A 23,064-nucleotide genomic window follows, 5' to 3' on the forward strand; every position below is an offset into this window, starting at 1 on the left:
TTGGTTTAATTACTATTGGAAAATGCTTGTAATTCCTCTGTAGCATCTGGTCCCCACTGGACCCTCATCATTTCCTTCACCTGCTCCCCCCACCGACCAAACTGTGCAGCTCTGCAACTGCATCCTGGCCCATCCTCATCCTTCTGCCCCTAACCCTCACCTCCTTGTACCCCCAATATGTTTTTCCCAATAAAAAGAAATTATTAAAAAAAATAAATAAAAAACAGAGATAATTTTATAAACTTCACTGTATAACAACCACAGTGCCAACCACCAGGCAAACTACCCATCTATCAGGCAGGAGCTCAATAAAGTTGAAATGTCTCTTATTAAATCGTGTCCCGAACAGCAAAGAGCCTGTTGTACCAGTTCCAACCACCAGATGGCAGGACTCAATCATGGAATTTTCTCAATTAGACCCTTTCAACCTTTCTGGAGCTCTTTCACTCTCTGTAAATTACATTTCTGTCTCTCAGGTGAAGAGTTCCTTCAGGTTAATAACATCCCCTAATTTACTTATTCTGTAAATAAGTGTTTTGAGAATGAATGGAATATATACTTCTCTGAAGACTAATAAAATCGCTAAACTAGATCCATACTTGCTTCTTCAGTAATTAATTAGGAAACTTCTTCATATATCCTGTCTCTAGTCTCTAGAAATGAGAGTTGATACAAGTGAAAAAATAAAATAAAATTTCGTCGGTGTTGCTGTTAGGTGCCATCAAGTTGCCTATGACTCATATTGACTCTGTGAATAAGGGACTCGAATCTCACTGCCCTCACCATCTCTGCCATGCTCACGCCCATTGTGGAGTCACTTTGTGAATCTATCTCACTGATGGTCTTCCTGTCTTTCTCTGACCTTCTAACTTTTCCAGCATGATGTTTCTCTCAAGGACTAAAAATGTGTTCAAAATAAGTGAGACAAAGTTTCACCATCCATGACTTTGAGGGACACCCTGGGCGCACTGCCTTTCAGACAGATCCGTTTGTTTTTTTGGCAGCCCATGGGATATTCAGTACACTTCTCCAACACTACCATCCAAAAGCATCAATTCTTCTATCTTCCTTATTCATTGTCCAACTCTCATACGTAAAGGAAGCTATTGAAATGACCATGGTTTGAATCACATGCACCTTAGTCTTTAAATTGATATGCTTGCTCTTTAGAACTTTGGAGAAGTCTTTTGACAGCACATTTCCATATTGCAACACATTTTTTTTAATCTCTTGACTCCTGCTAGCAGACGTGCTGATTGTGGATCTGATTAAAATTAAATCATTGACAACTTCAATCTTTTCTGCATCTACCATGATATTGCTTATTGGCCCAGTGGTGAAGATTTTTGTTTTTTTATGTTGAAGTATAACTCATATTAAAAGATATAATCTTTAATCTTCTTCAGCAAGTGTTCCAAGCCCGTTCACTTTCTGCAGGCAACCTTGTGTCATCTGCAGAACATAGGTTGTTGATGAGCCTTCCCCTAATTCTGATGCCACATTTTTCTTCACATAGTCCAAAACAAGGCAAAAGGAATGGTGAGATGGGAGAGCTCAACAGGAAACTTCAAAGGGAAGCTCAAGAAGACAAAGAATATTATAATGAAATGGGCAAAGAGACAGAGTTAGAAAACTAAGAGGAAAGAACACACTCAGTATTTCTCAAGCGAAACTGAAAAACTAATGCAAACTTTGACTTTCAGTAGTGAAGGATTCTCTGGGCAAATCTTGAATGATGCAGGAAGCATTTTTAAAAAAGAAGGACTGCAGAGTCAATGTACCAAAAAGAATTGGTCACCACTGAACCATTTTATAATGTAACATCTACTCAAGAACAACAGTACTGAAGGAAATAGTTCAAGCTGCACTGAAGACAGCTAAGGCCCCAAAAGTTGATGAGATACCAACTGAGTGTTTCAACAAACAGATGCAGACTTGGGCATGCTCTGTAGTCTCTGTCAACAAGACAACTCCCTGGCCAACTGACTGGAAGAGATTCCTGTGGGGTTTTTTTCCCTCATTCCCAGAAAAGGCGATCTGACAAAGTATGGAAATTATCAAACTACATTTTTAATATCACAAGTAAAAACTTGCTGACGATTATTTATAAATTATTAGAACAGTAATTATTAACAGAGAACTGCCATAAATTCAAGTTTCATTCAGAAGAGGTCTTGGCACAAGGGATATCAATGATGATATCGAATAGATCTTGGCTGAAAGCGGTGAATACCAGAAAGATGTTTACTTATGTTCTGGTAACTATACAAAAGTATTTGACTGGAGATCACAACAAACTATGGCTAACATTGAGAAGAGTGAAAATTCTATAACACTTCATTATGCTCTTGCAAAACATATACCTAGATCAAGAAGCAGTTGTCCAAACAGAAGAATGGAACAGTGCATGAGTTAAAAATCAAGAAAGATATGAGTCAGGGCTGTATCCTTTCTATATGTAAATGATAAAATAAAAGTGTAGAAAACTGAGATTCCTCCTTGGAAAAGCCCTACCTACATAGAAGACTGGTGAAGACACAGCCTTTGCATCTGTGAGCCAGCCTCACTCTGATGGAATAATATGCTGCTGTACTTTGGGAGGTGGTCATGTGTTCACGATTGACGAGGACCAGCTCGAGGGAGCTTCCAGAGAGATGAAGAAAGTATACCTTCGCATATGAAATACCTCTAATCATTGTTTGCAGACTGACACTTTCCCCAGCCTGGCATGTACCTCAATCCTCACAGCCTGTGTGTTAACAGACCACCAGTCACTCCCATTTCCACACGTAAATTCCTCCTATTTCTCCCCTACACTTGGAACCAAGGATCTGAAAGGGAAAACCAAAAGTATCCCCTTCTTCTTTCCTTGATAACATTGTTGAGGAAGTTTATAAGTCATTGAGTCTAAATTACAGGGCAAAGGCTCCAGCAGCTGTGTCTTTCTGACTAGGAGTTTAGTGTCCCCAGGAGGGAAGACAGATGGAAAATCTCTGCTCTACTCAGTGTCACAGCTCAAGAGAATGTGCATCAGAGGCTGGTTCTCTCCCCTCACTACTCTCCTTTAATTAATTAGCAAAGGAGTGTAAAAAGTCAGAAATCCACCTCCCCACTTCTATTGTTTTCTCTCTCTCTCCTCTCTCTTACACACACACACACACACACACCTTCAGTATGAATAACTCCTGTCCACTTAGAGTCTCAGAGAGAGCCTGGAGAAAGGAATGTGGGAGCCAAAGATTTGGAAAGTTTAGTGAACGTGTAAAAAGTTTGGTGTTTAGTTTTGGTTGTTTTTTGTTCGTTTTTTTTTTTTTCAGTGAAAGAGCACTGGTAGAATTCTGGTGGCCTAGTGGTAAGCAGTTACACTGTCAGCCTGAAAGCATGCAGTTCAAATCCATCAGCAGCTCCATGGGGAAAACATAGGTAGTCAACTCCTGTGTGATCTGTTGCTTCTGAAAATGTGCTGGAAGGCCAGCTATGGGTCGGTTCCTACTCAATGGTATATAACAATAACAAGTGAAAATATATGTTCGAAAAGAAGGCTTGGCCCTGTGGGATGCAAACAGATGCAAGGATGACCACCTTATTTTGCCCAAGATTTTACTATTTTAACACTGAAAGTCCCATAGCAAGAGAAACTGTGATTCCAGGAAAACTAGTATTATAGAATCCAGGCTTCTTAGTCCCAGCTCACCAGCTGATGGGCATCCTTTACCAGCTTGGAAATGATTCCTTCCAGGTCAGACATTCTATGGTTTCTTGAAATGTATGCAGTAATTATAGCTCTGGCTTATTCCTCATTGATTCTAGTCCCCAGTGCTTCCATAGGCCTCTTTGAATCTCATCCTGTAATATCAGGAAGCTTTCAAGATTACCTAGTCCTGTCTCCTTTCTTGCACACAAGTAATTCATAGTCTGTTCCACAGTAAGCCCGTGGCCTGGTTTTGACAGCTGATACTGGGCATCTCCAAGGATTTCTTCCAGAGATGTAGCCAGTCTGATTCCTGTGCAGGCCATCTAGTGGAATCCATATGAAAAGATGCCGTTTGTGCTTTGTGGAAAAAAATGCATTTGAGTTGAATAAGTCATTGAATGTGCAAAACTTGATCATTCTCTTTCTGGCCTCCATTCTGTCACCAACTCAATACTTTCCAACTACCACCCTTCATTGTCTCCAGATTTTGCATTCCAGTCACCAATTATTATTAAAGCACCTTGATAGCATGGTTCGTCAACTTTAGATTGCAAAATTTAGTCAAAATCTTCATTTTTTTCCTCTTTGGCTTTAGCTATTTGTGCATATATTTGAATAATAAAAAATCAAACCAAATAGCGAGGTAAAATTTGATCTTGAATCTATCCCATTTGAATTTAAAAATCACCTTAAGAATTGTTCAAACCATTATACACCAAGGATAGAAGACCAGATGAGTTTGGGGATAATATCAAGGATATTATCCATGAAGACAGCAAAAGGTCACTACAAAGACAGAAGAGGAAGAAAAACACAAAATGAATGTCAGAAGAGACCCTGAAAGTTACATTACAATGTCAAGAAGGCAAAACAAAGGGAAGAGATGTTGAGGTAAAAGAGATAAAGAGAAGATTTCACAGGACAGCTTAATGAGACGAAAGCAAACTATTATAACAATGTGCAGAGAGAGAGAATCGGAGAATAAAAAGGGGAAAATTTGTTCGACGTTTCTCAAACTGAAAAACAAATTCAAGCTTTGAGTTGCAATACTGAAAGATGCAATGGGCAAAACCTTGAACGATCCAGGAAAAGTCAAAAGAAGGCAGAGGGAGGAGGTAAAAGAAATGGGAAAGATGTGGCGGGAATCTAAAAAATATGAGGTAATGGTGGCAAAGTTCAATGGTGATAAATTTTACAAAACATAAAGATTGGAAGTGATTGTATAAATACAATGTAGATGAAGGCTAGTATGAAACACAATGTATATTTTTTTTTATACACACCAATATAAAAATTTAAAATAAAGAAGATGGAGGGCATAAACAGAATCGCAGTACCAAAAAAGAACTGGCCAACACTGAAATATTTCAGGAAGTACCATATGATCAAGAGCCAAATGGTAATGTTGTTGTTGTTATGTGCCGTCAAGTAGCCTGAGACTCATACTGACCTTATGTGCAACAGCTCTGAGCCCTGCTCTATCCTGACACACCCACCCCCATTTCCTCAGTCACTGAGTTAATCTGTTTCATCAAGGATATTCCTCTCCTGCGCTGTTCCTCCACCCTTCCAGGCATAATGTCATCCCTCCCCAAAAACTTGTCCCTCCTTGCAACATGCCCACAATATATCAGACAAAGCTTCAGAATCCTTGCCACCAAGGGGCAGCCTGTTTTCACCCTCTCTAGGACAAACCTGTTTGCTCTCTTAGTAGTCACTCTTGTCCAGCACCACAGCTCAAAGACATTACTTCTTCTAACATCCCTAGTCACTGTCCGCCTTTCTGATGCATAGCACGTAATTGCATAGTCCATGGCCTGAATCAGGCACATTTTAATCTCCAGACTGACATAATTTGCTCATCAGTACTCTTGAGAGGTCCCTGACAACAGACTTTCGCAATGCAATTCATCTTCTGATTTCCTGGCTGCTGGTACCAAGAGTGTTGATTGTGGAGCCAAGAAAACTAAAGCTGTTAACAATCTCAATCTCTTCACCATCTATCATGATGCTGCCAATTGACCCAGTGGTGAGAATCTTTGTTTTCTCTTTTTTTAAAATTTTTTAATTTTATTATTTTTGTGTGAGTGTACCGTCAAATGAGATCTGACTGGTACAGGAGGAGACTGCCCCCGCAGAGCATCTGGTGGATTCGAACCGTTTGCCTCTGGGATTGTAGTTGCAGCTCCTTGCCACTAGGCCACCAGAGTTCCCCTGAATCTTTGTTTTCTTTTTTTTTTAAATTTTATTTTATTTTATTATTATTTTGTGTGCGTGTACCGTCAATTCGGATCTGACTGGTACAGGAGGAGATTGTCCCTCCTTTCCCGGCAGAGCATCTGGTGGATTCGAACCATGCACCTCTGGGATTGCAGTGCAGCTTCTTGCCACTAGGCCACCAGAGCTCCCCTTGAATCTTTGTTTTCTTGATGCTAAGCTTCAATTTCTATTAAAGGCTACAGTAGTTGACCTTCTGCAGCAAGTGCTTCAGGTCCTCCTCAGTTTCAGCAAGCAAGGTTGTGTCATTTGCATAACACAGGTTGTTGATGAGTCTTCCTCCAATCCTGCTGCTACATTTCTCCTCATAGAGCCCAGCATTCAGGATTATCTGTTCCACATATAGATTGAAAAGGTATGGGGAAATTCAAGCTTCACTGAAGGGATTGGCAAAAAATATGGCTCCAAGAATGAATGAGAGACCAATTGATATGTCTCAAATGACAGAGGCTGTCCTGGACTTTGTCACCAGTCTATGCCAGGAAATTTGGAGTACAGCTTCCTGGCCAATTTACTGGAGGAAATCTATATTTATTCATATTCCCAAGAAAGGTGATCCAACAGAAATGTGGAAATTAGCAAATAATACCATTAATATCACATGCTAGCAAAATATTGCAGAATACTACTCAAAAATGGTTAGAACAGTATAGAAATAGAGAACAGCCAGATATTCAAGCTGGATTTAAAAGGGGCCATAGCACCAGGGATGCCATTGCTGATGGCAGATGTATCCTGGCTGAAAGCAGAGGATGAAAGAATGCCTATTTGTGTTTTATTGACCATGCAAAGGCATGTGACTATGTGGATCCTAATAAATTATGGCTAACATTGAGAAGGATGGGAATTCTAGCACTTAATTGTGCTCATGTGAATCCTATACCTAGACCAAGAGGCTGCTGTGCAAACAGAGAAAGGAAACATGACAAGTTTTAAAATTAAGAAAGGTGTGAGTCAGAGTTGGTTTTGTTTGGGGTTTTTTTTGTCCCCTCCATGCTTATTCAGTTATTTATATGCTGAGCAAGTTATTCAAGAAGTTGGATTCTATCAAGAGGAATGTGGCATCAGAATTGGAGGAAGAATCATAGACAACCTGCATTATGCAGATGGCACAACTTTGCTTGCTGAAGTTGAGGAGCATTTGAAGTGCATGCTGTGGAAAAGCAAAGACTGCAGCCTTCAATATGGATTGCATCTTAATGTCAAGAAAACAAAAATTCTCACCACTGGACCAATAGGCAACATCGAAAGAGAGATAAGAGATTGAAACTGTCAATGACTTCATCTTATTGGGATCCATAATCAATACACAGGGTACTAGCAGTCAGGAGATCAGGAGACATATTGCACTGGGAAAGTCTGCAGTCAGAGACTTCTCCAAACTGAGGAACAATAATGTTAGTTTGAGGACTAAAGTGTGCCTAATTCAGGCCAAAATCTTTTCAATAACTTGCTATGCTGCTGAGAGCTGGACAATGATTAAGAATGTCAGAAGAAGAATTGATGCCTTTGTGTGTGGTGTTGGAGAAGAGTACTTACTGACTATTCCCTACACTGCCAAAAGAACAAACATATGTCTTAGAAAAGGTACAGCCAGAGTGCTCCTTGGAGGCAAAGCTGACAAAGCTTTGTCTCACATTTTTTGGGCATGTTGCTATGGGAGGCTGTTCCTTAGAAAGGGACATTTTTCTTGAGAAGGTGGAGGGACAGCCAAAGAGAGGAAGACCCTAAATCAGCTGGGTTGACTCAGTTACTGCAGCGATTGGCTCAAGTGTGGTGAGGATGGCACAGGATAGGACAGGGGTCAGGTCTGTTTTTCATAGAGTAGCTATGAGACCCACTTGACTTGATGGCACCTAACAACAGCTACCTCCTTCCTGGGAGCTCTATTAGCTTACTGGTAAGAAATTGGACTGCCGACCCAAAGATAGGCAGTTCAAATTCACCAGATGTTCTGCAGGCCAAAGGTGGGCAGTCTCTTCCTGTGTGATTTATAGCCTCTGAAAACCAGCTGGAGGGCCAGCTATAACTCAGTTCCTACTTGTTGGTACATCACAACAACTACAACACCTCCTCTCTATATCTATGAATATTTTTCATTCACTTACTAAATTCCACTTAACACTTTCTAATTTACATTATGGTTAGATATACACTTTATCTCCTAGTCATCTATCTACTAGATGATTCAATTCCTTGAAGGTAGGCAGGGTCTAAATCTCAACAAAGATGAAAACCTTTCACCAGATGGGGACAAACAAATACTTATTAAATTCCATAGAGACATCCTTCTGCCATGTCTCAGTGGCATCAAGGGAGCACAAGGACTTTGATAGTGTGCTAGGGGCTGAGTGAAAGGGGAGCTTGTACTGACCGAATGCTAAGAGCTCACTGTCGAATTTTCAGGAATTTTGCAAGATTTATTTAAATAAAGACACTCTTTTAATTATATAAATTTACTATTATACAAAATATTTAGAACAAAGATACTTAAATGCACAAAGACTTAAACTCTAAATGCCTCACTGCATTTTATCGTTATCTATACTTTTGGAAGAAGCTCTCTAAAACATTAGACTGCTAACTGAAAGGTCAGCACCTATGATATCCCCAATGTTCAAGCTTCTTCTCAATCTAGCTTTAATCTCCAACAGTTCTTTTCCAGTGTACTGCTCTAGCTGTCTGGAGACTATCTTCAGCAAGATTTTACTTAAATGTGTGATATTAATGATGTTGTTTGCTGTTGTTAACTGCCATCAAGTCGCGCATGACTCTATACAGTGTTCGATAATTTCTACATTCTACTGGATCATCTTTTTTTGGGGGAATAGGAACAAATACATGCCTTTTATTTATGTATCTCTTCTACTCAGTTGGCGAGGTAGTTGTCTTTTAAATTTCTTAGCATAGACTGATGAGCACTTCCAGGGCTGTATCTGGTTATTGAAACAAATCATTGGTATCGCATGAATTCCTGGGGTCTTATTTTTTTCCAATGCCTTCAATGAAGCATCAGCTTCTTCCATCAGTGTCATTGAGTTTTTATCATATGTTACATCTTGAAATGTTTCAGTGTTGACTAATTCTTTTTGGTGCAGTGACTCTATGGTCCCTTCATCTTTTTCCTGGTTAAGTCATGATTTTGCCCATAGCACCTTTCGGTATTACAATTTGGTGCTTGAATTTGTTTTTCAGCTCTTTCAGTTTGGGAAACTCTGTGTAAGTTCTTCCCTTTTTATTTTCTAACTCCAACTCTTTGTACATTTTGTTGCAATGCTTGTTTTGTCCTCTTGAACTTCCCTTTGAAATTGTTCATCTCTTTTATTTGGGCATTTCTTCCCTGATTTTTGGCTCCTCCACATTCTAGTGCAATTTTCAGGGTCTCTTCTGACATCTATTTTGGTCCTTTCTTTCTTCATTATCTTTGTAATGACATTTTTCTTTTTTTCATGGATGATATCTTTGATGTCATCTCACAACTCATTTGGTTTTCGATCATTTGTGTTCAATACCTCAAAGCTATTCTTGACACAGTTTTTAAATTCAAGCTAGATAGATTCAAGGCTGTACTTTTTTGTGGCTTTGTTTTGATGTTCTTCCACTTGAACTGACACGCTCAGCACCTAGTCTGGTTTTGACAACTCATATTGAGCTTCTCCAACAATTCTTTCCATATATGGAGTCAGTCTGATTCCTGGGTAGTCCATCCGGTGAAGTCCAACCATCTTTGCAATAATTGAATTGACAATATTGTACAATAAATAATTGGTTGTACAAAATTCAGTCATTCAATCACCACCCTCATTTCTATCATCATTGTTGATGCCAAATGGATCTTTACTGAAAGCAGAGAATACTAGAAGGATGTCTATTTGTGTGTGGGCTTTGGGTTTGGTTGGTTGTTTGGTTTTTTTGTCTATTTATATTTTATTGACTATGCAAAGGCTTCTGACTATGTGAATCACAGGAAATTATGGTTGACATTGAGAAGAGTGAGACTCTCAGGACATTTAATTGTGTTCATGCAAAACCTTTACCTAGACAAAGAAACTGAAGTAAAAAAAGGGCAAAGAAACATTACGCTGTTTAAAATTAAGAAAGATGCACATCAGGACTGCATCCTTTCTCCATACCTATACAACATGTGTGCTGAGCAAATCGCTTGAGAAGCTGGACCTTATGAAGAAAAATGTGACATCAGGTTCAGAGGAAGACTCATCAACAATTCAATTATCCAGGTGATACAATCTTGCTTGCTGAAAATGACAAGTATATGAAATGCTTACTGCAGAACATCAAGGACTACAGCTTTCAATATAGATTATATCTCAACATCAAGAAGACAAAAATCCTCACCACTGGACCAGTAGGCAATGTCATGATAAATGGAGAAAAGATTGAAGTCAGTGATTTTATCTTACTTTGGACCCATAATCAACAATTTTGGCACCAGCAGTCAAGATAGCAAAAGACATTTGCATAGGGAAAATCTGCCATGAAGGACCTCTTCAAGGTGTTAAGGAGTGATGATGTCAGTTTAAAGACTATGGTGTATGTGAGTCAAGCCATGGTCTTTTCAATTACTTGGTACACATATGAAAGTTACAGAAGAATATATGCTTTTAAGTTATGGGTGGGAGAAAATTACTAAATATCCCATAGACTGCCAAAGGAACAAGCAAATATTTCTTGAAGAAAGTACAACCAGGGTATTTCTTAGAGGCGTGGAGGTGAAACTTTGTCTCACATACCTTGAGCATTTTGTTAGTGGGGCTAGTCCTTGAGAAAGGACTTTATACTATGAAAGATAAAGGGGAAGCGAAAGAGAGGAAAACCCTTGGCAAGATGGATTGATGCAAAACAACTATGAGATATCATCTCACCGCAGTAAGAATAGCAAAATTTTACAGAACAGCAGCAACAAATGCTGGTAAGGTGTGGAGAAACTGGAACTCTTATTCACTGTTGGTAGGAGTGTAAAATGGTGCAACCACTGTGGAAGGTGGTATGGTGCTTTCTTAAAAAGTTGCAAATAGAGATACCATTTGACCCAGCAATTCCACTACTGGGAATATACCCCAAAGAGACCATAACTGACATAAAAGCAGATATATGCACACCCATATTTATCACAGCTTTGTTCATAATAGCAAGGAGTTGGAAACAACCTAAGTGCCCATCAACAAAAAAATGGATAGAGAAGCTGTGGTATATTCACACAATGGAATACTATGCTGTATTGAAAAACAAGGAACTCATGCAATATTATTCAAAACGGGTGACTCTGGAGGACATTATGCTGAGTGAAGTATCTCAGTCACAAAAGGATAAATACTGCATGGTGCCACTGTTGTAAAACAGGACTGACATCAGGGTTGGGGAGAGACTGAGAAAGTTGGGTTCCATAATGTATACTGCATTGAAACAGATGAGGAAGAAAACTGTTTAAAAGGGATATGTGATTAGGTATTATTGTCATGACAGGAGTCTAGAGCAAAGGCTACATGGTGGAGTGGACCTGAGGGAGGGTTTGTAAAACAATGAATGAATTATTTTTTTACTTTTCCAAGAGGGTAGTGTACTAGAGGGGAGGGTTGGGAGGGGAGAAAAGTGCAACAATGAATGAATGGAAATCCAAAGTCTCTGTAAATTTCTACTGAAATTAATAATAAATTTAAATTTTTAAAAAATTTTTCAAAAAAGATGGATTGACACAGGGACTGTAACAATAGAGTCAAGCAGATCCGGAATTATTTGGATGGCACAGGATAGGACAAGATTCTGTTGTTCATAGGGTTGCTGTTTATTGTAGTCGACTGATGACACCTAACAACAACTGAAAAGTTCAAACTCACCAGCGACAATGAGGGAGAAAAGTCTCCTCCCGCAGAGATTTATGGCCTCAGGAGCCCGAGCGAGGGTTCTTATGAGCTGATTTTACTTATTGGCAGTGTGTTTGGTTAATGAGCATTTAAAGCTATTTATGCCTATTCTATCACGATAGGACTATATACTATTTCTCTCTCTTCCCATGTTCCCATGGATAATTTGACATAAACCATGGTGGCAGTCTCTCTACCATGTTGTTGTTGTTGTTGTGTGCCATCAAGTCAGAACCAACTCATAAGTGACCCTCCGGCGTGTTTTCAGAGGCTGCAAATGGCACAGGAGGGAGTTGGTCATTTTTCCCTAGTGGAGCAGCTGGCGGATTCAAGCCCCCCGCCTTTGAGTTGGAATTACAACTCTTTATCACTAGGGCCATCATTGAAATTAGCAAATGCCACCAATCATGGCTGCAGACTATCAAAGCATTTTATCAGCACACTATTGCTTCTGAGACATTGCTATACTGTCTTGTCACAAATCCACTCTATCTCCAGAGTCAACTTCTGCTCTCATTTTTTCTGTTCCATACTTACATTGCTGAAATGGAAATCAAGAGCTGGACCATAAGATGAGTGGGATAGCTGATTGGCCTAATAAATTCTTTAATACTTCCATTGTAGCTCCCAGAAGAGCTCATGAGGGTCGTGTATTACGTGTCGTGCTGCTACTGGAAGGTCAGCAGCTCGAATCCATCTGCTCCAGGGAACAATCCACTCCCATAAAGAGGCTGCTTATACTCTGAGTGGGAATTGACTTGAGGGCAGTGACTGATGTTTATCTCCTATTTCATTGCACAGGGCCAAGGGGTCTTAAAACCTTGCCAATAGTGTGCTGTCCAAGGGTCACTATTTTCCTGAAGAAACCTAAAAAGGAGAATCAAGACACAAAAAGGATCTTGGGTGTGAGGCCTCCACGAACAACTGCAATCTTTGCGTGAGACAGAAAGAACTAAATGATGCCCAGTTATCATTACTGAACATTTTAATCAAAGAATCTACAAAGGAATTCTGGTCACAGGAGTAAAAGCTAGGGCAAAATTTCAAATGTTTCAGAAGCCTTAACACTGTTGTTGTTGTTGTTGTTATATACCATCAAGTTGCCTGAAATTCATAGGACCCTATATACAACAGCTCAGAACCCTGCTCTGTCCTGTGCCAACCTTATTGTCTCTGACACACCTGCCCTCATTACCCCAGTCACTGGGTCAAATCCATCTCATCGAAGGTCTTCCTCTCTTGTGCTGTTCCTCTACCTTCCCAAGCATAATGTCCCTCTCCAAGGACTGGTCTTTCCTTGCAACATGCTTCAAGTATGTCAGACAGAGCTTCAAAATCCTTGCCTCCAAGGAGCAGCATGGTCTTACCTGTTCTAAGTCAAACCTGTTTATTCTCTTAGCAGTCCATGGTATATTCAATACTCTTCTCCTGCACCACAGCTCAAAGGCATAATTTTTCCTTCTATCCTCCCTAGTCATTGCCCAGATCTCTGATGTATAACCATTGATTGCAATGACCATGGCCTGGATCAGGCACACCTTAGTCTCCAGACTGACATCATTCCTCTTCAGTACTTTGGAGAGGTCCCTGACAGCAGACTTACCCAATGATTTCTTGGCTGCTGGTACCAAGAATGTTGATTGTGGAGCCAAGCAAACTAAAGCTGTTAACAATCTCAATCTCTTCACCATCTATCATGATGCTGCCAGTCGGCCCAGTGTGGTGAGAATCTTTGTTTTCTTGATCTTAATACAGTACTTTATCTAATAAAAAATGTGTATCTTGAATAATATGCTCTTTTAAGAACTATATGTAAGGGGTGAATTGGCAACAGTAACTCAAAAGATTAGTAAGAAATGTTAGGGAGCAAGGAGTTTATGTTACTGAGGATGAAACAAGTCAGAAAGGGAGGGTGGAAGTGGTGGCAGTGCTCAAAGAAGATAATCATTGTCACTGAATTGTAATGTAGAATCTGTTGAATTGGTGTATGTTTGGGGTGTGTATATTCTCAACAACAATAAAGTAACTAAAAATTTATTCAAATTAATAAGATATGGAGAACAATCACATATGAGAAGAATATAATCAATGTCACTGAATTATACGTGTAGAAATTGAGATAGTCTAAATTTTAGTGTGTATATTGTGATCACAACAAAATAAAAACTACTAGAACTGGAGATAATAAAATTGATGGGTAGTTTGTTTACAAATGATTTGTAGACTCCAATATGTAGTGTCTATCCAGGGTACTTTTTACTTTTTCAGGAGGCCTCTCTGTCTGCAATGAGGGACTTTGGTCATCTGGCACAAGAGACTTAGGTGGACAGACACCCAATGGTCTCTGCAGAAGGTGTTAGTTTTCTTTCAGGTATGTAACTCAAAGGTCTAGCCTAATGGCCAGCTGAAAAAGACAAAGTTTATGGCTAGGGAAGATAAAATTGCTGCATTTCCGATCTGTAACCAAGATGAATAAATTTTTTTGATATTAATAAATTCTGCATATATTAAGTTTAGAATCGTTGCATTTAATTGAGTTGGGTGGTTCTTATTGGCTCATTCAACATTCCTCCCACTCCTTCACTTTACAATGAGGAGACTATGTCTACATGTTAGCAAATAACTTGCCTGAGGTGATACATGAAAATAGAGTCCAACCAAGGCTCCTATTTCCTGTACTAGGGACCTTTCTTTAACATCCTGGGTATCTTTTACAGATACTATCTTCTTAGAAGAAATAGCTGACGATTCACTTCTGAAAGTCACCGAGGCCTCTGAAGCGCAGTTCTCTGACACTCTTGGGGTCAACCATGAGTTGGAATCAACTCCACAGCAATGTGTTTGGGGCTTGGTTTGGTTTATTTTTTCAGACTAACCATCAGGGTGGAGGGACAGTGCAGGAGGGGAAGGCCCTCTATGAGGTGAATTGATTCAGTGACTGGGGTTATCGGGATGGGTGTGTCAGAGACAGTGAGATTGGCACAGGACAGAGCAGAGTTTAAGGCTGTTGTACATAGGGTCGCTATGAGTCGCAGGCAACTCGACGGCACATAACAACAACAACAACCATCAGGTATGCTGTATTGTCTACATGATTACTGCAGAAGATCCTTAGAACAAGAAAGTCATCTGCCAAGAGTCAACAGGGAGAATACCTTTAGAATCTTTGTTTTTGCCACATAATAGAGACAGCATGGTATACTCCTGAAATTGATCCAGATAACAGACTGTGTACTCATGCCTGGCAACTGTGTGATGACAATTCTTACACAGATGATCATAGGTAACTATTTCTTCTCCATCTTCCTCTTGGAAGGATTTGTTTGTGATCATCATAAAATCCTATTTATTGCATACTGCACTGCCAGTTAAATTCAGCAAGAAAGAGCCATTCTCCACACATGTATTTCCCCAGTTAGAATATTCCTTCTCTACACAGTCCCCACACATTACCACGCCATTGTAAGTATTTGGTTTTATCTGCTCTTTGGAGAATTTGAGCTCTAAGAGAACACACAAAGTTTGCACACAAAAACTCACTGCTTTCCCCTCTGCTCCCTAGTAAATGAAACAATAATATTGTTTCGCTTAAATGTTTGATAGTAGAAGATTTAATTGCTCATATTCAGGAAGTAAGAGTGAAGTTACTCCTAAAACTCTGTCAGTGGGTATGATAGGGGAACTAATTCAGGTCTAACTCTGTGCAGACCTCACAACAAATAGCATAGAAATCAAACTACTGTCTAAGAATAAAGGAGTCTTGGTGGCAGTATGTCTCAGGCCAGACCGCTAATTAAAAAGTCGTCAGTTCAAATCCACCAGCTCCTTCTGGGGAGGGGTTCTATAGGAAGTCTCTTCCCAAAAAAGATTTACAGCCTCAGAAAAGCTCTGTGCTTTCTGTGAACTTGACAGTAGAGGGTTAGGTTTAGGTTTTGATCTAAGAATAAGGGGCCCTTAGCAGTTTACTGCATTGTGTGTTGGGCTGCTAACCAAAAAGTCAGTGGTTCAAATCCACCAGCAACCCTGCAGGAGCAGCAGGGACAGTGTCATGTCACCATGAATCAGAAACAACTCAGTGGCAGTGGTTTTAGTCTTAAGAATTCAAAGCTAAACTTGACAATTCTTAAGTGCAAAAGGTAGAAGATAGAGAAAAGACCACTGAAGCACTTTTTCTGAGTGACTGAAGTCTGGGACTCCTTTTTCCTCTGTGCTGTGTAACACTTAAAATGTTTGGGCCTATCCAGGCTGGTGACACAGGGACAAGGGCAGGAACAAGGCAGGGTGGGGCAGCTCTGGGGTCTGGGAGACGGAGCTTTAGCCCAGTAAATATATATGCATTTGTGATATTTACACCAATCCTCTTGGGGGAAAGAATGAAATAAAAAAAAAAATACAAAATAGGATCCTCAAGGGGACTTGATAATACAAGGTGATAAAAGACATTGATCAAATAAATAATAGTAAATAAAGTAAATAATTATATAAAACACAATATAGAGCCATGATTGTATAAAATACAGTATACATGAATAAAACAAAATGTGTATGAGTGATTAAATTTTTTCAAAAATAGGAGCCTCAATTTTTAGATTCACCCAACGTAAATTACTCCGGCAGTAATACACATAAATAATTGTTTTTTACTTTATTTTCTTTTCTATTGGTTTGCATACAAAGTCCAACCACAACATTTTTTCTATGCTATAAAAGTTTCAATTTCCATGCTTACCTGGTTGAAGGAGGAAAATCCGTTCACAGCCTGCCCCCTCCCCCTCACCTTGAGTGTTCTTCCTTGGCCCTGGACGCCCCTCTGGTGGGGGGATGACTGTCCAAACCAACCCCAGTGTGCCGGGAAGTGGTCTGGACACTGCAGAGGTCACAGGGTAATGAGTCAGGACTATGACTGACTTCTCATCTGAACTTTCCTCTGAATGTTTCTTCCCTGGCTCCAAACCCCAGGGAGGAACTTCACCTACGCCTCTGATTCTCTCATGGTGTCATGCTTACCAGCACCTAAGTCACCAGCACCTAAGTCAGCCCTGGGAACCACAAGTTCTCCCATTCCCGCTCTTGTTATCTGATCCAGGCACCCCTTAAGCACTAGCAACAACCAAGTGAACTCAAAACACTTATTCCTCCCTGAGGACACTGACTTCCCAGCAGCTAAGTGCTGTCAGAAAGAATGACATCAGTTACCTCAAGTAAAGCCCTGGGTGACTCAAAGATCGGCTCTTTGCTGTAGAATAGTTGACAAACTGGAAATCCTGCCCTCAGGAACAGAATATGTTCTTTAGAGATGCCTTGTAGGAAGAACCTTAGAGTTTACACATAGGACTCAGGAACACTGCATGTTGATTGTGGAGCCAAGCAAGCTATAATTGTTAACAACCTCAATCTCTTCTCCATCTATCATGGTCCTGCCAATTGGCCCAGTGGTGAGAATCTTTATCTAGAGTCCTTGACCTCCTGCAGCAAGCGTTTCAGGTCATTTTCTGTTTCAGCAAGCAACATTGTGTCATCTGCATAACATAGGTTGTTGATAGTCTTCCTGATGTCACATTCCTCCTCATAGAGCCCTCCTTCCTGAATGATCTGCTCTGCATATAGATTGAAAAGGTATGGAGATAGGATGCAACAGAGTGGTAAGGAGTTGTGGTGCCAATTTGAATGCAATGGTTTGAATCCATGAGAGAAAGATGGTCAGTCTCCTCCTGTGCAATTTACAGCCTCTGAAAACCTGCTGAAGGGTCAGCTATGGTTCATTTAGATAACTCCCAGCAACAACCTACCATAAAAGGGAGCTCTGACCGGGCAAACCCCAGGGAGTTGCTCTGCTAACCGTCTGGCAGTTTGAATGCACCGGCTACTCTGCAAGACAAAGATTGGCCATAACCTCCTGTGAGACCTACAGCTACCAGGAATGAAAGAACCGGTGGTGTGTGGTGAAGGGATGCAGAGATGGTGTCAGAGGGGTGTCTGCTCCACAACCCCTGATGACTCGATGACTCTTCCTGAGGAACAGAGCGGAATGGTGCACTCACTTGTCTGAGTAAAATGAATAAGCAGAGACCGCCAAAGAGAGGTCTTCTGTAATTATTAACACCTTGGAGAGGAAGGCAGAGCAATGAATAGGGTGAGTCTCATCGGACAAAGGAGGACACGTCATCTCAAAGTGTTGGGTGACTTGACTGTGGTGATAGAGGCCGAAGCTGTCTTGCTGAATTGGTCTCAAGAGCAAGAAGAGCACAAACTCTGACTTACGTGGGAAACAAAGCCCAAAGGAGAGAGAAAAAGGTTAAGAGAAAGCCTTCAGCCCCTCTCCCAGCCTGGGCGGGCCAGCGTGAGGTGAGGCGGGGCTTTCCTTGCAGGGTTTGGTCTGAGTCCCTCCTCCCTGGCCCCCCATTGGGTCGGTGGCTCCAGCAGCCTTGCCAATGAGGGACAAGTGAGGAGATCTGTTGATTGCCCCCCTTGACCACTCTGAATTTTCCCAAATAAATACTGAGAAAGGTCCTGACCTCTCCTCACTCCTTCTCTGCACTTGGCCCTGGACTGACCTGGTCCTCTGGGGTGTGCGGGGCCATGAAGGACCTGTGTATGCTCTGGGGGGCCATGGGCATTTGCTGTGCCACCCTCAGTGCCTCTGCTTGGTAAGTTCTTGCCCCTCAGCTCTGTCTTCCTTCCACCCCTACAATGCAGCGCCCCAATTTTCTCCTTCCCATTCACCTCTGCTTCATCTGTTCTCTTTTTGGTAGGTCAGTGAACAATTTCCTGATAACAGGTCCCAAGGTAGGATAATCTCTGACTCCTTTCTTTACCCAGCTGGGTCCTAAGTGGACACTTGAGGGGGGGAAGGGGGGAGAGGGAGATAGCGCCAGAAGAACCCTCAATTGCTCCTTAATAGTGAACTAAACAACAATGAATAATAAAAGGGGGGGATTACAGATAGTGAATTAGCCCATAGGAGACTTCTTGCCTGTTTCCTCCACCCAGGGAACCAGAGTCAGGGCTGGAGCGCACAACCTTTTGCCCTTTTGCAGGCCTATCAGACCTATACCACCAGTGTGGCCCTGGGCGCCCAGAGTGGCGTCGAGGAGTGTAAGTTCCAGTTTGCGTGGGAACGCTGGAACTGCCCGGAAAATGCTCTCCAGCTCTCCACTCACAACAGGCTGAGAAGTGGTAAGTGTGTGGGGGACCATGCCTAGCTATGGGGTCTATGGGTAAGTGTGACATTTATGTGTGCAGCACAACGAGAAGTGATGCGTGATCTGCTGGCCTGGTGCTCTCTGCTGTGTGACCCTGAATTAGTTACTTCCCTTCTCTTCACCCCATTTTTGTTATGTGGGTCAATAAGGCTTGGCTCATGAGGGAAAGTGTAGGGATTGAATGAAGTATCTCTATACAAATGTCGCCAATGACTGTGCTTTGTGAATGCAATGTATTTATGTCTTATGCACACTTATCTTGAACTGATGTGTATGGACTGAAAACAGGGAAAGGGCTGTGCTTATAGCACCTGAGAGAGTTTTCCATCTGCCCAGTGATCATAAATAAAGAAGCTAAGAGATCATACTGAGTTATACTTCTGATGGAGGCGCTCGCTCTCTCTCTCTCTCTCTCTGTGTGTGTGTGTGTGTGTGTGTGTGTGTGTGTGCTTCCACACACACTTGTACACCTATACAGATTTGTAACTGCATGTGGCAATTCACATAAAAGTCCTTTATGTACAAACAATAGAGTTGGCAGAGAAGAGTTGGTGGGAGGAGGCAGAGGGGATGGGATAGAAAGAAATCTCTTCCTGTAGGGTGTACAGATGGGGTATGTGGAAATGAAATGTGACAATACTGGGTCAGTGGCTCCTGCAGCCCTGCCACAGAAGCTGTCCCTGCAGATGAGAAGAGCTGTTGATTTCCCCCTTTGGCCATTCAGAATTTCTCCGCAAAAACGCTGAGAAACCCTGGCCTTTCTTCATTCTTTCTCTAGTAATTGGTAGCCAATATCAGTATTGTTACTCCATGGTCAGGATGAAGACAAGATCCTAGCTCTTTTCCACATGAGGACCTCGCGTCCTCACTGTTCCTGCCTGAAGATGAGGCGCAGTGACTAGTGGGCAGAGCTCTCAGTGGACAAGAGAGCAGAGGCACAGTCCCAGCTCCACAGCTGGGGAGGCGAGGGGTCTTGGTCTTTTTCCCCATCTCACTCAAGGTTTCACTTTCCCCATCTGAAGTATGGGTGTGCTCATTGCCACCCAGATGAAATAAGGATGCCAGAAAAGGGTGCATTGTTCTCTCAAGGAGGAGAACCTTCTTAAACCCAAAGCAGGTGGGGGCAAGAGAGAGAAGTGGCATTGTTAGCTCCAGCCCCCTGCTTTAGATCATCAGAATCCTCAGTTCCCTCCTCTCTGAAGCCACTAGGGAGACTTCCTTCATTCATGCAATCAGCTCTGCTGGAGTCACGTTCACCATCACCAAGAATTGCAGCATGGGAGATTTTGAAGACTGTGGCTGTGATAAGTCGAAAAACAGAAAAACAGGTAAATTGTGGCCTCTGATTGGGAGGGGAGCTGGGGAAGGGCTGCAGAGCTGAGGGACACATATGTCCCAGCCCCAGCGCCCTTGCATTTGTGGGAACTCTTGGATCTAAGACTCTTCTTGGGGTTAAGCCTTGAGTCCAGAGATGAACAAATCTAAAGATTAGTGCATTTCACTGAGCTCCAAATCTAGCTCCAACTGGGAAGGAAGAGGCCAAAGAGAGTCTAAAGTTGACCTTGGGTATGACAGGCTGAGAGTGGGTTACACGGCTTCTCCACTATTTTTAGGCAAAAGGAGAAACTTCTTAGACTGTCACTAATGAAGGCAAAGGATTGCTTGGGCTGGGCTCCACCTCCGATCACCTAGTGTCCCTGCCATCATGGTGGGTATAGAGACTAAGGCCTAGAGCTAGAGAGCACCTGGAGGCTAGGTCCCTGGACATGGAGCCTTGGGTACAAGTTGGTTTTATCAGCTGAAATCATCATAACTCTTCTTTTGAGATTTAGCAGAAAGCTGCACACAGAGCTTGTTCTTTCCTTGTGCATAGGAGGCCATAGCTGGATTTGGGGAGGCTGCAGCGACAACGTGGAATTTGGAGAAAGAATCTCCAGACTCTTTGTGGATGGCCTGGAGAAGGGGAAGGATGCCCGAGCCCTGATGAATCTTCACAACAACCAGGCAGGCAGGCTGGTGCGTACACGAGTCAGCCAGGGAGCCCGCAGGCTCGCTCGGCACTGGCACCAGCCTCTCATCGGCAGCCCTTTATGATTTACCAAGATCTGAATCAGATCCACACGTTTCACACCCATGCCACCCTGCATGGCTGGGATGACTGCCCCCATTCTCTGGATAATGAAGCCAGTTAAGCCTGAGCCAGCTGGTTTGCCCAGGACAGCACAGTTAACAAACATCGGAGCCAGACAATGAACTCAGGTCTTCCAACTCTCAGTGTAGCCCTCTTAGCACTAAACTCTTGGTTCTGGCCGCCTCCACAGGCAGGCTTCTGAGAACACAGACCGCCAAGGCCTTGCTTCCATGGCGTTCTTTTACCATTTCAACTGTGTGTTTAGGAAATGAACTGTTGCCCAGCATTGTCTCTGCTGCTCTCTCTAGGCTACCAAGGATTGGCCAGTTCCTGAGAATATGGATTTCCCTGGTGGAAATCTGTTCTCCTCCCAGGTTTACAATTCATCCCCAGGTTTCTGTGGCATGGCGGTCTCAGGAATATTCTGAACTCAAATCTGAAAACCAGTTGGACCCAGAGCTCAGAGCATTGAACATTCCCTGTCAAATCTGTCCCTACCTTGTCTTAGTTGCTGCGACAAAGAGAAGTTTTCAAAGAAATGACAAACGGAAGTGACAGTGGGAGTTTGGATTCTAAGGAGCTTCCTTACCTGTGGGGAGCAGAAATCCAAACCCCCACAGACCCACTCGCTCCAGCTTTAAAACCATGGCAAGGACAGTGGTCTTCTTGTCTGCCTTCATTTACAGAGCACTTTCTGGATCGTTATTTTAAGTGACTCTTACTTCCATTAGTAGAGAGCTCACCAAGTGGCCGGGCTGGGCCTGGAGCTTAGGTTTCCTGACTCCACTTACTGGCTCAATAACTAGAACCACCAGGGAATAGTTAAAATTACCAGTCATACTAACTGGGAGCTCTGGGGCCTAGCTCTGTGCTGCAAACCCAAAGGCACATGGTTTGAATCCACCAGCTGCTCTGCCAGAGAAGGCTGGGCAATCTCCTCCCGTGCAATTTCAGAGGCCTCTGAAAAGCCACTACTGGAGGGGAAGCTATGGGTCAGTCATGCCAAAGCCCTTACCCTCCTGCATATGCTCATTGAAAAGATCTAAAGTAGAGTTCAGGAATTAATATTTTCCTGAGCTTTCCTAGAACTTCCTCTGAAGCCAATAAGCACAGCTCTAAAATGCTTAGATTGAAAATATTCCAGTTCATCACTAGGCGGCTTTTGGTTTTTCTACCCAGAGTCATACCATCTTCATTCTCTCCCTCCCTTCGTGTGTGTGTGTGTGTGTGTGTGTGTGTGTGTGTGTGTGTGTGAAGGCAGTGAGAGCCACCATGAAGAAGAACTGCAAATGCCACGGCTTCTCCGGGAGCTGCAGCGTCCAGACATGTTGGCTGCAGCTGGCTGACTTCCGGGAGACGGGAGACTACCTGAAGGTCAAATATCACCAGGCGCTGAAAATGGAGGTGGATAAACACCAGCTGAGGGCCGGGAACAGTGCTAAGGGACGCCAGGCACCCAACGAAGCCTTCCTCCCTGGTGCAGAGGCTGAGCTGGTCTTCTTGGAAGATTCCCCAGATTACTGCTTCCGCAATTCCAGCCTGGGCATCTATGGCACCGAGGGGAGGCAGTGCCTGCAGAGCAGCCGCGGCGCGTCCAGGGGCCAGCGGCATGGCAGCTGCGGGCACCTGTGCACCGAGTGCGGCCTGCGGGTGGAAGAGAAGGTGCAGGAGGTCGGCAGCAGTTGTAACTGCAAATTCCAGTGGTGCTGCAGGGTCAAGTGCGACCAGTGCAGGCACGTGGTGCACAAATACTACTGCACTCTGTTCCCAGACGGTGCCTAGCCCTGGGACCCGGCAGCGCTCCAGAGCACTGCACACAAGTGCACACGCAGGTCACAGCTTCCCTTTGGAGAGGAGAGTAGATGGGGAAACAATTGC

General features: G+C 42.6%; 1 protein-coding gene across 1 annotated transcript; it reads left to right on the forward strand.

The window, feature by feature from the left end:
- The first annotated feature begins 18,432 nt into the window (after positions 1–18,432).
- On the forward strand, positions 18,433–22,968 carry WNT8A (wingless-type MMTV integration site family, member 8A). The gene is made up of 6 exons (XM_006899507.1): positions 18,433–18,500; positions 18,606–18,639; positions 18,891–19,029; positions 20,258–20,383; positions 20,929–21,071; positions 22,444–22,968. The coding sequence occupies exons 1-6, from the start codon at positions 18,433–18,435 to the stop codon at positions 22,966–22,968; spliced, it is 1,035 nt and encodes a 344-aa protein (XP_006899569.1).
- Positions 22,969–23,064: the final 96 nt, after the last annotated feature.

Source organism: Elephantulus edwardii, unplaced genomic scaffold (genome assembly GCF_000299155.1).
Source record: "Elephantulus edwardii isolate Elephantulus edwardi_28Jun2011 unplaced genomic scaffold, EleEdw1.0 scaffold00259, whole genome shotgun sequence".
Taxonomy (NCBI): domain Eukaryota; kingdom Metazoa; phylum Chordata; class Mammalia; order Macroscelidea; family Macroscelididae; genus Elephantulus; species Elephantulus edwardii.